The sequence below is a fragment of the Sphaerodactylus townsendi genome, linkage group LG03, assembly GCF_021028975.2.
Source record: "Sphaerodactylus townsendi isolate TG3544 linkage group LG03, MPM_Stown_v2.3, whole genome shotgun sequence".
In the NCBI taxonomy this organism is placed as follows: Eukaryota; Metazoa; Chordata; class Lepidosauria; order Squamata; family Sphaerodactylidae; genus Sphaerodactylus; species Sphaerodactylus townsendi.
Window position 1 is genome coordinate 37,901,978 of NC_059427.1, and position 13,452 is coordinate 37,915,429.

Below are 13,452 nucleotides of genomic sequence, written 5' to 3' on the forward strand. Positions count from 1 at the left end.
TAGTAGGTTGGAGATGAGGTGTAGCATGCCTGGGTACTGTTTTATGGGTGGATGAGAATAAAAACATCAACAGTAACATTGACTAGGGTTTGGCCGAAAACTTTGGTAGCCAGGGTAGCCTGCTTGTTAACAATAACTTGCACTAATTATAGATAACCGATGTTGATCAGGCATCAGGAAAGCCAGTTAACTCACATACTGATGTCTCATGACCTTATTGGATGGGGTCAGAGTTGAATACAATATATTCCATTATTTAACCCCCATTCCCTTCTCCTCACCCCTTCTCTTTTTTCATTTCTCCTCCCCCCTTTTTCCTAACCCTATCTTATGCCCATACTTTAATGCCTTGTGGCATCTCACACATGGGTTCTCCAAACCTAGTACTGACATTGTCATATTTAGAGGTATGATTAGGGCACCATTATTGTTTATTGATAATCTGGTATTTAAATTATTTATACAATACTTACGATTTTAATTATAATTCTATATTATTACCTGCCTTGAACCCAGCTTTAGTTGGGAAGAGTTGGATATAAATAACAATAACAATGATAATATTTATAAAAAATTGCATCAATAGCCTTTTCAAAAATCAGCTATCATTGTAGATCTTAAAACCAATGGCAGCAAATGCTAACTATAAACAGATATTTTAGATAGTATTGCATTTAAAATGTCTCCCAGCTCAGTTATTCAGAAACTGGTACCCAGATTGCCTTTTGACTGTCTACCATGCCAACTTATTAATGGATGTTGGACTTATAAATAGGTTTATTTACTACTTTTGGATTGGTATCACATTGCATATGTAGAGGCCATGAAATCACTTTTGGTTCATAACTGGCTCTATCCCTGGACTAAGCACTGGGCTTAGTAGCAACTGGCAGTACATGAAAGTTGACTTGTTTCTTAGCAGTAGTGCCCAGTGACTTCCAATCCCATTCTTTCACAAAATGGATTTTGTTTCCTTTCACAGTTGGTATGAGAATGTGGATCTGGGTCGAGTGCATGTATATGTTTTACAATGTTTAAGCAGGCATAAATAAAAGCAGGCATCTTGGTGTTTTAAGGAAATACAGCCTGGGTAAAATACCATATGAAAAAAAAGGAAAACATGTATTTCCATGTAAGCTCAAAAGTTGTGGATAATTCTCAAATGGATCATACATTGGAAAAGATGGGATAAATACAATGGGGCCAATTACATGTTAGGCATCTGCTGCACAGTGGGGGCAAATGTGTGTTGCCACAAGATTTCTTGTATTGGCATATTTCCCCAAGCTCTGCCTTAACTTTTTATTCTACCCATGGCAAGCGAGACCACTTCTAGCACAAATTTAATTTTGCTTTGTAGCCAGAGCAGGCTAATTTGCCAGTGGGCACAGGTTTGCCCCGGACCTCTTCCCTCTGCCCATAGCCAGTATGCCTCCACTCCCTTGCAGTACTTCACCCTTACCCTCCTTCCCATTGCCAACTCCTTCTCATTTTTCAAAATGCTTGTATTGATACATCACTATCAAGCAGAGTCTCTTTCTGGCCTCCCCCCTCAGCTTCTGCCCTCCCTGAAGATTGGGAGGGCATTTTTTACACTTTCTTTCAGGCATGCTTCTATTTTTAAAACAAGCCTCTATCTCTTGCAGCACTGAGAATGAGTGAGTTAGTGAGTGTATGTGTGTCTGTAAGGGAAGGGTGGAGAAGAGAACATAAGTGAGATCTGTGAATTTAAGACTGTTGATGGGTAGAGTTAAGAGAAATAGCAAAAGGAGGGGGTTGAGACTTCAGGAAGCAGCTGAATGGCAGGGTTGGGGCTGCCTCCTCATATTTAAACAGTGAAATGTGAGGAGAGCCCTCTGCAAGCCCATTGCACACAGAAAAGTTCTGAGGTAAGCATTACATGCATAGTTGGCCTGGGGGTACTTTTTCTCCATAGTAGTTTATAATCATAAAAAATGGTAGGTTGAGTTATAAATGTTCAAAAATAAGTGTATTCTGAACATGGATGTGTGAAACTTATCAATGGATAAAAAGGAGCAGAAAAACAATTTGCAGAATGTACCAATGCATATGGAATTATCAAAGACTTAACATCATGGTTAGCAGAATACAGAATGAAAGGTTTCCATTGTTATAAATATTTTATTAGAATAAAAAAAATACATACAGATAACCATAGGATATACACACACATTTATGTTGAAGGAAAAATTGGTAAACTTTTCAATATGAAACAAAGTATTCCAGAAAATCTCATGGAGATAATATAGTCAGAACTTTACTTCAACAAGGATGGTCATGAAAATGGAAATACAAGAACATTTTGGAACTTTCTTGTAGCAAGAATGGGAGATTCCCCCTCATTGTTTGAATATGGAATATATGAAGAATGAAAGTTTGTTCCCACCCATCGGTAACTGGAAGCATCAGTAGTTTGCCATGTTAAAGAGCAAGTAGCCATTGATATTATTTTGCTATGTACATTATATACAGATTTTACCCAAGATATCTGGAAATAAAGTGTTTTTAAAAGTTATAATATGATTGGTTTAAATATGAATGTTATAATAAAATATAGAGCAGTAGCGGATTTGTACAGGTCTATCTTCCCTCTGAGGGTTCACACCTGTTTATTGCAGGTGTAACAGCATGAATGAGCAGATGGAATTAATAGATGAAAAATATTTCTATAGAAATGTTAGAATGTAGTAAATCAAGCGTATTAATAGATGTTTCCTTGCTTGCTTGCTATGTTTCAAAACAATACTGCCATGTAAAAAAAGAAATTGCTTATAAATATGAAGGTGGCTGTGGTCCTGTTAGCGTCCACAATAATTTTAAACAAAGGAATGCAGAAATTGCAGAAGGGCCAGAAAGCAAAATGGTCCAGCGAAGAAGTGGTATACAGAAGGGCAACAAATTTAGGGCTGCATATTCAGACACACCACATGTAATTCAGGGAGATAATATTCCCCATTTATAAGGCTCTGGTGCATTGCACCTAAAAGTGTGATGCTCTATTCTTGGGCACTTTGTTTTAAAAATTCATTAATAAATATGGTGTAGCACTGGGTGATATCAAAATATAAGGAATTTATAGGAGGTAACAACGAAATCAGGAAGAAGCACAACTATAAATGAGCAGTTTATATCTTTATATTCTGCATTATATAATAGGAAAAGTTAAAATTAAGGTGCCTAAAGACCCTCTCTATCAGAGTTAGGATGCTATGGTTGCTGCAGGGCTGAATAATGTTGGAAGAAGCAATCACCATATTTTATCTGGATAGAGAAAAAAGCCGCTCAGTACTAAGGATGAGCACATAATGCATGTGATACTGTTGTCTCGTGGATGCCATCCAAAGTGGCTTCCTTGTAGCGAATTATCCACTCCATGACTGCATTTGCTGGTGGGAAATCTGGAATCCAAATAGTATGTGGATTTCCAGGGCAGTATTTCCAGGGTAATTCTACACTACGGGTGCCAATCTATATGTAGTGACCCAAACAAGCAGCTTTACTTTCAAAGAGGAGCACTGGGCCCAACAAAAGTGGACAAGTCAAACGAAAGGCCATCTGCCTTTCGGTGCTGTAATGTAAAAACAAAAGCTGAGCCTTCTGATCCCCAAACTGTAGTGCTGTGCAGACACCTTTTGCTTCAAGTAAGGGATTGGAAGGGATTTTGCCACTGCAGCACCTGGAGGATTTTCCCCCCCATTTACAATGGAACCATGATTAAGAAATAGAGAGAGGAGCTGTTTTAAAAACTGAATTTCAGTCTCCCCAAAAAAGAGTACAAGCAACAGGACATCCATGTAGATTGGACAAAAAAGGCAGGGAGGATGCCTTTTGTAGCAAAGCAAAGTTTTGAGATCTTCAAATAAAGACACTAAACTGTATGTTTATGTAGATGTGTTGTTATTGTTATTATTTTATTTAATTTATAACTCACTCTCCCCATTAGACAGGCTCAGAGTGGTTCTCCATTGTGATATTTTTAAAGAAATAAATGCAGTTCTAAGTTATGCATCACATTCTGGTAAAATGTATATTTTAAAATGCTCCATCTGTGTATGTTTTGGAATGATTTTGTTGCAATCTACTCAAAATAATTCCATGTTGCTTGGGAAGTGGAATTCACTAAGCTTAATACAATGTCCTTTTTTGTCCTTTCTGAAATATGTAAACTCCTTTGGTTTATTACATTTAAGGCATTTTACATTCCTTTAGAAGGAACTGTTTAGAAGGAACTGTGTATGATTTGTTGTTTGCTTTGTTTTTGTTGTTTACTGAAACATTAGAAGCCACAGAAAGTGTTTAAAATCAAAGTGGTACAACCATGCATAACCATCATTTTTGTTGGTTTTTAAACGCTTTTAAAAGTAAATAATCCATTTTGATCCTCTCTGTGAAAATGTATCAACATAATGCTGCTTTAAAAATTAAGATAGGTATTGTTGTCATAAAGCAAGAGAGACTGTTGATATTCAAGACTGCTGCACCTGAACCTCTTGCATCCATACCTGCAACAGATCAAAAACAAAAAGCATGTAATTAATTAGCAAGCATAAATATTCTCATTTCTGAAAATATATCTGTCCACCTCCAAGTAACCACAAAAACACATTTTCTCTGAATTGTCCCTTGGACTTCCCAGTTATCCAGGGCTTTTTGTTCAGAAATGGTAAATCCACTGAGCCCTTTGGGGGAGGGCGGTCTATAAATACAATAAAATAATATAATAAATAAGATGTATCTCTGCTGAAGCTTTATGTGTTCCTTTATTGACTTGCCATCATTTGCTCCTATACTATTCTGTGAATATGTATTGGTTTCTATCCAACTTTTTGTTCTCAATGATGTGTTTTTGTACTAAAAAGCACCACTTGGGTAAGGGCATCACTTGCAAAACTGGAAAATGTGCTCTTGGAAACAGTCATGTAGACAGGCAACTGTTTCTGTAAAGGGGACTTTGGATAGTGTGAAATACCTCAGGCTGCCCACTTCAGTGGGACAATGAGCGAATTCTCACTTGCTGCCTTTAAGGACCACATTCTTCTAAGTTCCAAATATTCTCCACGGATGTGTTTGCATTTTACCTTAATGAAGTTATATCATCTAGCTAATGTTTGCATTATTCTTGAGCTAGACAACTGACTTGGAAGTGATATATTGCATACATTAATATTCATAAATATTCATCCCACTATCTCAAATTCTGAAAGATCCTAAAAAGAATCCCTAAAAAAATTACAATCTGATTTCCCTACATGTAGTGCTGTCTAATTTACATGGTAATTTACTAGTTCAACTGAATCAAATCTGTCGTGCCCAGGAAGATGAAGAATGATAATTGGCTTTCTTTTTATAGCATTACTACAGAGTACACATGCACAGCTTTTTTTCACTTTTTGAAATCGGTATTGACTGATTTTATAAAACTATTCATTTTTTTTGAGAGCGGAAGTTTCATGGATAACTGGAGGCTTCTTTGTTTTAGCAGTCGATACCTGTTGGTGGCAATTTCGCACTGCTCCTTCAGGGTGGGTGGTTGCTTGATTTTTGTTTTTTAAAAAAGACCCTATTCTGTCAGCACCCTGCTAAGCAGAGTTAAACCCTTCAGTCCATTTAGTCCATGGGTCAGACCAGATATCGGCATTAGATAAGGTAGCAAGCCTTCTTTATGCTTTCCTGAAAGGTGTATGTCTGTATTATATTTGGATGTGATAACCCAGTTTGACTGGTACTTTAAGCTTTTATGACATTCAGATGATCAAAGTCAATTTTCCCTACCTTTCCCAGTATAACTCATGAATCAAGCGACCAATTTCCAATTTTAAAGCATAGTTGGAAAACCAATAATGGCTCTATTCATTACCATTTTTTTGTGATATAAGGCATACATCAAAGTCAGTTTCCCCACATTTTTATTAGGTTTATGGCATATGGTGCTTTACCTAATGCAGACAGTGACCTGAAGAATATTTGACAATTTAAAATAAGCTACAACTGTCTGATACACTTCAGGTGATTATCTGCATTAGGAAAAGTGTCATAAGCTGTAAGCCCTATACAAATGTTGAAAAACTATACTTTGATTTTTGCTTTATATCACAAAAAATGGTAATGAGTAGAGCCATTCATTTTAATTCTTTGTAGGGGAATTTACTAGTTTCCCAACAGTGCTTTAAAATTTGAAATTGATCGCTAGATTCATAAGTTATAGGTTAAATTAGAAAAGATAGGAAAAATTGGCTTTGGTCACCTTCTTGGCGTCATAAAAAAGCTTCAGTGACCCATCAGAATGGGCCATCAGGTCAAAATGTAACACATACACATATAATGGTCAGCAAAAAAAGGAAAAAAGTTTTGCCACCTCACCTAACAACAGCATGTCAATTTTTGGCTCTCGGTCCATGGACTAGTGGTCTTCAGTGGACTTGGAATGACGCAACTCTGCTGAGGATAGCACTGTTAAGTATAGGTGTTAAGGCAAGTGAGGCTTGACTATGCTTGGCTGATAGGGTTCACCACCATTTAGAAAAATATTAAACTTAAAAGCTTTCCATATATTTTTGATGTAGCTGTTGAATAGAGCGGCTAGTAAATCTGCCTTTGGTTTTCATGAGTGTCAATAAGTATCCAGAATTCCTCATAATATTGACTTTTCTAAATTGCATCTTCACAAGGCTTTAAAGTTTAACCCCCCTTTTTTTCCTTCTGCTCTATTATAGGCTATGGGGAATTGTTCTGGGGCTCTGGATTGGTTTTTTTTAAGGGAGAGACAAATGTTCAGCATAGGTGCTGGTGATTCTCCTTACAAGAACTCCAAGTTTGGTAAAGATTGGGTCAGGGGATCCAATTTTTTTGAACCCCATTTTCTTCCACTGGAAACATTGGAAGGTCTACCTGACCTAATTGCTTCCAAACTTGCAGGTTCTTTTAAGAAGAATCACCAAGAACTACATAGAAAATTTAGTACCTCTATTTTAACCCTTACCACCTGGAAAATTTCCCCATAGGCTATAATGGAGCCAAATTTTTTATTCCAAACAAAACAAAAACAAAACAAGCAAAAAACCCCAACCACAGTGATATTGGGACCTGGGAGCCCCCAAAATCTTCAGGACCAATATACCCAAATCTGAATTTTCCCAATTTTTTTTGCACATTCCTGGTCAGAAGTGCATTCTTGTAGAAGAAACCAAGAAAGCTACAGAGTGATGGTTCCATTCAGGAAGTACCTTCTATGAGGGATCAAGTTTTTTCTATACTGATTGTCTTGTTGCCCTAAACAGCTCCATTTGTGTGCATTGTTCTGTTTTTTCCCCTTGAGGCCATAGGAGAGCCCTGAAAAAAAAGATGACTAAGAAATTTACACCAAGGCAGACTGATTTTGATGACTGCAAAGAAGTATTTTCTTGGTTGTATCTGAGGAGGACAGTTCAGTGATATTATTCATGCACAGAATCACCTACTTAATGTCAACTGCTTCTATTTTTTGCCATGCTACAGAGTCACAATAACTGATTTCTTTGATCAGCCCTTGGTACAGAATGTGAAATGAAAGTAGCTTTAAGCCTTGTTTTGTTTATCTGAATCACTTCTCAAGTGGTAATTCCCTCAAGTGTGAAAGGAATTTTTAGTATAGTCGACAGTCTGCTCAGATTGGTAAAACTTATCCAGAAATGCTGATAGGGGTCATTTACAGTGCCATCCTAAGAACACTTTCCTGGATTTAAATCCCATTGAACAACATGGGACTGACTTCTGAGTAGACCTGGTTAGAACTGCTCCTTTAATCGCTTAAGGATAGGGTATTCTCCAGTCTTGACATTAAATGACTACACAAACGCTTTTCTCCCTCTTGAAGACAGACCACTTCAGGGATATCTTTGTTACAAAAGCAATAAAATGGATGTGAAATTCCTTCACCTCTCCACTTTCTGAATGGACCAAAATCTCTTTGCCTTACATATTCCACATCAGCTATGTGTAATTTTTTACCTGGAAGATCATGAATGACTATATTGTGTCCCACAGAATGATCTGAGGAGATTTGTGAATTTATCTGCCATTTCATGGACTATCTTTGTTCTATAATGCTCTGCTTAGGTCCTAGTGCCTTGGGACAGCACTAGGTAAGTGCTAGGACCCAACAGGAGCACTCTAGAACATAGATGGTCCAGGAAATTGCAGAACAATACACAAATCTCCTGGGATCTTTTGGTGAGACAGAATCTAGTAGAAGAATTTCCCTTACAGTTATTCTCAGTTTATGAAACAGTAGGTGGATAATTTCCAGAATATTAAACTGGATATCCATGCTGATATTTCGCAAAGTCTATTAAACAGAATGATGAGCCCTGTGGTTAAGGGATAAGCTGCAGTACTGCAGTCAAAGCTCTGTTCATGACCTGAGTTCAGTCCTGACAAAAGTGGCTTTCAGGTAGCCAGCTCAAGGTTGACCATCCTTCCATCCTTCCGAGGTCAGTTAAATGAGAACCCAGTTTGCTGGATGTAAATTGTAGATGAATGGGGAAGGCAGTGGCAAACCACCCCATAAACACAGACTGCCTAGTAAAAATCATGATGTGACATTGCCCCATGGGCCAGTAATGACTTGATGCCTGAACAGGAGACCACTTTTACCTCTATTATATAGAACATCCAAGATTTGAAAATTGCTACCCAATACCTAACCCTGCTGCAAGATCAAGACAATGGATGAGATGACATTCTTTTGTTTCCTGATATCTGCACTGTCCATCAATGCTTACCCTAAAGATAAGCCTCAATGCTCTTCTTCGTGCACCACATTCAAATATAAGTCACCTCCATGTAAGAATATCTGGTACGCTTACTTGCTAGTTTAGGTATTTTGATCTGCTCACTGCTAATACCATCTCCACCATCAGTCACTGCTTTCACTTCTATAATGTAGTCATCATTTAAAGGAAGCAGAAGTTCCACAGATGTTATGTTAGTGATTAGGGTACTCAGCCGATTTTGACTGCCAGTCTTATACAAAACCTGCAACATAAAAATAAAGGAAAATCAAACTACACTGTTATGACATAATTTTAGTCACCATAAACTTTTGATTTTATTTCTTGGTGTAGAAAAAAAATAAGATTCTAAGAATAAAAAGAGATAGGGGTATCAGATATTTACAGAGGCACTGAAAAGACATAACATTAATCAAGTACTTTTATCCCCGCTTTAATCTAGAATGACAAACTATATAATGGTTACAAATGAATAATATATTTTGTTGGGTTTCTCAGTAATGGGACTCGTCTATAAATTATTGCTCCATTTGGCGCTTGTCATTACCTGCATCACCCACTTAAAGCATTAAGTAGGGAAACAGGAATGTTAAAGCAAGAGTTTTGTTTTTTCAAAATAAGAAATTATGGTCTATGCTGGGAAAAGTCAGTGTATACTAAGTAATTATTCTGTCATGCAACTAGACTGCACATTTCTTACTGCATTTTAAATATTTATACAATTTATAACAGCCTCCTGAATTTTCATTGCAGTAAACTTCACTTTGAGATACAGTTATCTTAGATGTTCTGGCAATAACCCAAGGGGATTTTTAAAAAATGTTGTTGACCATGAATTCGGACTGTGGCTGTTCAGATTTTTGTGTGGAGCACCTTGATAGAGGAAGCTGTCTGGAAAAATGAAAAGCATTAAACTATGAAAAAACTGGACACACCTCCTAACAATTACCCTAAGTGGTATCTGACAAAGGGCGCTTTGACTCAAAAAAGCTTACACATGGGAAATCTTCTTAAGAACATAAGAACATAAGAACTAGCCTGCTGGATCAGACCAGAGTCCATCTAGTCCAGCACTCTGCTACTCGCAGTGGCCCACCAGGTGCCTTTGGGAGCTCACGTGCAGGATGTGAAAGCAATGGCCTTCTGCTGCTCCTGCTCCTGAGCACCTGGTCTGCTAAGGCATTTGCAATCTGCGATCAAGGAGGATCAAGATTGGTAGCCATAGATCGACTTCTCCTCCATAAATCTGTCCAAGCCCTTTTTAAAGCTATCCAGGCTAGTGGCCATCACCACCTCCTGTGGCAGCATATTCCAAACACCAATCACACATTGTGTGAAAAAGTGTTTCCTTTTATTAATCCTAATTCTTCCCCCCAGCATTTTCAATGAATGCCCCCTGGTTCTAGTATTGTGAGAAAGAGAGAAAAATTTCTCTCTGTCAACATTTTCTACCCCATGCATAATTTTATAGACTTCAATCATATCCCCCCTCAGACGTCTCCTCTCCAAACTAAAGAGTCCCAAACGCTGCAGCCTCTCATAAGGAAGGTGGTCCAATCCTTCAATCATCCTCGTTGCCCTTCTCTACACTTTTTCTATCTCTTCGATATCCTTTTTGAGATGTGGCAACCAGAACTGAACACAGTACTCCAAGTGCGGTCGCACTTTTTCTTGACCTTTAGGGTTCAACTGGATACTCTCCTGAATGGATTCATTTCACATTCTCTAAAAGCTTTATCTTGTTTTCAATTTAAAGTTCTCAGTGATTCTAAGATCAATCATGTTTGTATACTTATGGGATTACTGAAACTTTTGAATTTTTTTTTAAAAAATGAAGACAAATATAGAATGTCAAGCAAACGTCTGACATCTTCTGTAAGCGTAGGGCCATGGTAACATGATATGTTGCACAAATATATCACCCGCATTCTGCTGAAACAGGAGAACAATGTGTATTGAACTTTCATCAACCTTTGTATTTTTCTCCCCTAAGAGCAAAGGGTGATAATGTGGTGATGTTAAGTCTACTGGACAATATACCTGATTACAGCAGGTGAAATCTGGCACCTTTTTCTTCAGTGTGAAATGTTACAATCGGAATGTCACAAAAGATGAATGTGGGAATAGGAGAAAGATGTCCTAAATATTTATGCAAAATAGATACTGTTAACAAGACTATATGCTTGTGGTGATGCTTCCACTTACCTTATAGCCAATTACTTCTGACTCATTTTCCATTGCGTGCACCTGCTCCCAATTCAAAACTACCCTGGAGTCTGTAACATTCCACACAATGTTTCCTGGAGGCTGGCTGGGTGCTTGAAACGTATAATGAAAACATGATTTTAATTTACTTGGCATTAGAAATTTAGTCAGCGGAAGCAAATAATAGTGCAGGTAATTGACTGTCATCACATGTTGGTTGTAAGAGTACTCACACAGAGCATCATCATTTGTACACTACAGTCATTTCCAAAAATATGGAGAGTTGGAAATGTTATTTTACAAGTTGACATCGGGCCTCCCATTAAATATATCCATGGAAACGTCAAAACAAAATTCTACAAGTATTCTTTTTTTTTGCTGCATCTATACACTTTATTTTGAAAATTGTAAACCCACCTTTCACCTACTATTTGGAGCCCAAGTTAAACACAAAGACAACACAATCTGTATCACCATAGACAAAAATAAATCAATGCCACAAATATTTAAAACAAAAAAATCAGCAAATCAGCAAACAAAAAATAAAACAAAAGTAACACCCTCCTTAAACAAAATTGCAACAATAAAAAAGTCAGTGGACAAGTCAATATCTGAGAGACATTTGACAAACTACAGGATTTTATGTTTGCAGTTAGATGACTTCCATTTTTTGCTTCTTCATTCCAGACCACAAAGAAATCCTAAAATACCAAGAGGGCAACCTGACAGCGTCTTCACTTCACTGTATTCTCTGGAGTAAGAAGAGGTTATAAAGATGTCATGACAGAAAAACTATCTATCATCTTGCCTGATAAAGTCTACTGAAGGCCTTAAAAATTAGCATTGGGTTGTTGTTTTGCTTAGTCTTAATAAAAGATATCACATTGTGTTTGAAACAATTACTAAAAGTATCCCCGAAGAATGCTGTTTTTTTAATGCAACTGAAAATGTTCCCAAAAGTAATGAGTCCTTTTTTATTTTTTGCTTTAGGCATTAAGCTTGGTGGTTCTATAACAAATCACTGTATTCAAAATCTGCAGTATAATAATACCAGGACCTGTTCACAGGAGAAACAATATTGTGGGCAGTGATTTCAAATGCTGCTGGTGATCTGTACAAAGTGTTCTCCTGAGTAAATATGTGTGGGTTAATCCCGCTGTAAATACTCACACATACAAATTCGGAATCAATGATTTATAAATCACACTAACAATACCCACTTTGAAGGAACAGGTCAGATTGTTACAAAGCAAGTGTTGCAGAAGTAAATCTCAGGAAATAGAAAACAATAATTCCTTCTTTGGTGTTTATCTAAATGCTACAGTGGTGGCGAACCTATGGCACTCCAGATATTCAAGGACTACAATTCCCATCAGCCCCTGCCAGCATGGGGCTGATGGGAATTGTAATCCATGAACATCTGGAGTGCCATAGGTTCGCCACCACGGTGCTAGGAGTACAACCAAGCAATCTGAAATCCTCTGGATTCCAATGGAGTTATAAGCACATGGTTGATTCTTTCACTGAAATCAGTGGGACTTAAAAAATACTGAATCTTAGCTGGATAATGTCATAGGGAGTGATTAGCTGTTTACAAAAATAAAAGATTGAAGAGCCCAAAAGAGCCCTTTCTTCTTGGTAGAAAGAGACAGCAGACTGTCCAAAGTCTGATGTCCTGAAATTAAAACCTCCTTTCTTACCTTCTTCAGTAAAGAAAACAAATAAAAATTGCAGGGGCAAGATAAAGAAGACCTTGTTAGTAAATTACTAAATCCTGCAAGGAAGGAAAAGTCTCGGGGAGCTTTTCTGTTTCTATCCCTTTCAGGCAGCAGATAATTCAGGAAACAATTTCAAAATCAACGAGGCACTGTTAATCAACCAGTCTTATCATGGGTGGAAGATTCTAGCTGTCCACTGAGAAAGGGAGAAAAACAGGCCCCAACTGCCTCAAAATCTGCTAAATCAGTGTTAGGCAAGCTACAATATCTGGGTTTCTTACTCTGTAAGGAGATCCTTTTCAAGGTGACTTATTGCAGAACTTTTCAAGATTAAGAAGATATTTTTTCAATGAAGGGCAACAAACATGAAAAAATAACATCATGTTTCCATAGTTGGCACTTCACAGATAAAGAAACCTTCCTCCCCTTTAACATTGCCCTTGACTGACTTTATCCCCTCTGAGCAAAACATAGTTTTCAAGTTTAAATTAGGATTATAATTAAGACGACAAAGGTCACAGAAAATGATTTTGCTTTTTCAATTACTACAGAACAGTAACATTATAATGTAAGTGCCAGTGTTCAGCTGCAGGGGTCATTACAGCAACTGGCTTCTCTTTGCTTAATTTCTAGGATCCTCTTCACCAGTTTCCCATTCTATATTGAATTTTATATTTTCATCTCCACATGTCACATCAGAAAGCTGCAATTAAGAGACAGGCTCAATTATTACAAGCCCA

The 13,452-nt window shown here is 37.4% G+C and overlaps 1 protein-coding gene across 1 annotated transcript in view; it reads right to left on the bottom strand.

The window, feature by feature from the left end:
* Positions 1 to 2,167: 2,167 nt before the first annotated feature.
* The window catches only part of LOC125427769 (contactin-3-like), a 259,865-nt gene continuing 248,580 nt past the window's right edge, over positions 2,168 to 13,452 (bottom strand). The window contains 3 exon segments of the mRNA XM_048487326.1: positions 2,168 to 4,523; positions 8,865 to 9,033; positions 10,995 to 11,107. Coding sequence (XP_048343283.1) covers positions 4,420 to 4,523; positions 8,865 to 9,033; positions 10,995 to 11,107 — 386 coding nt within the window. The 3' untranslated portion in view covers positions 2,168 to 4,419.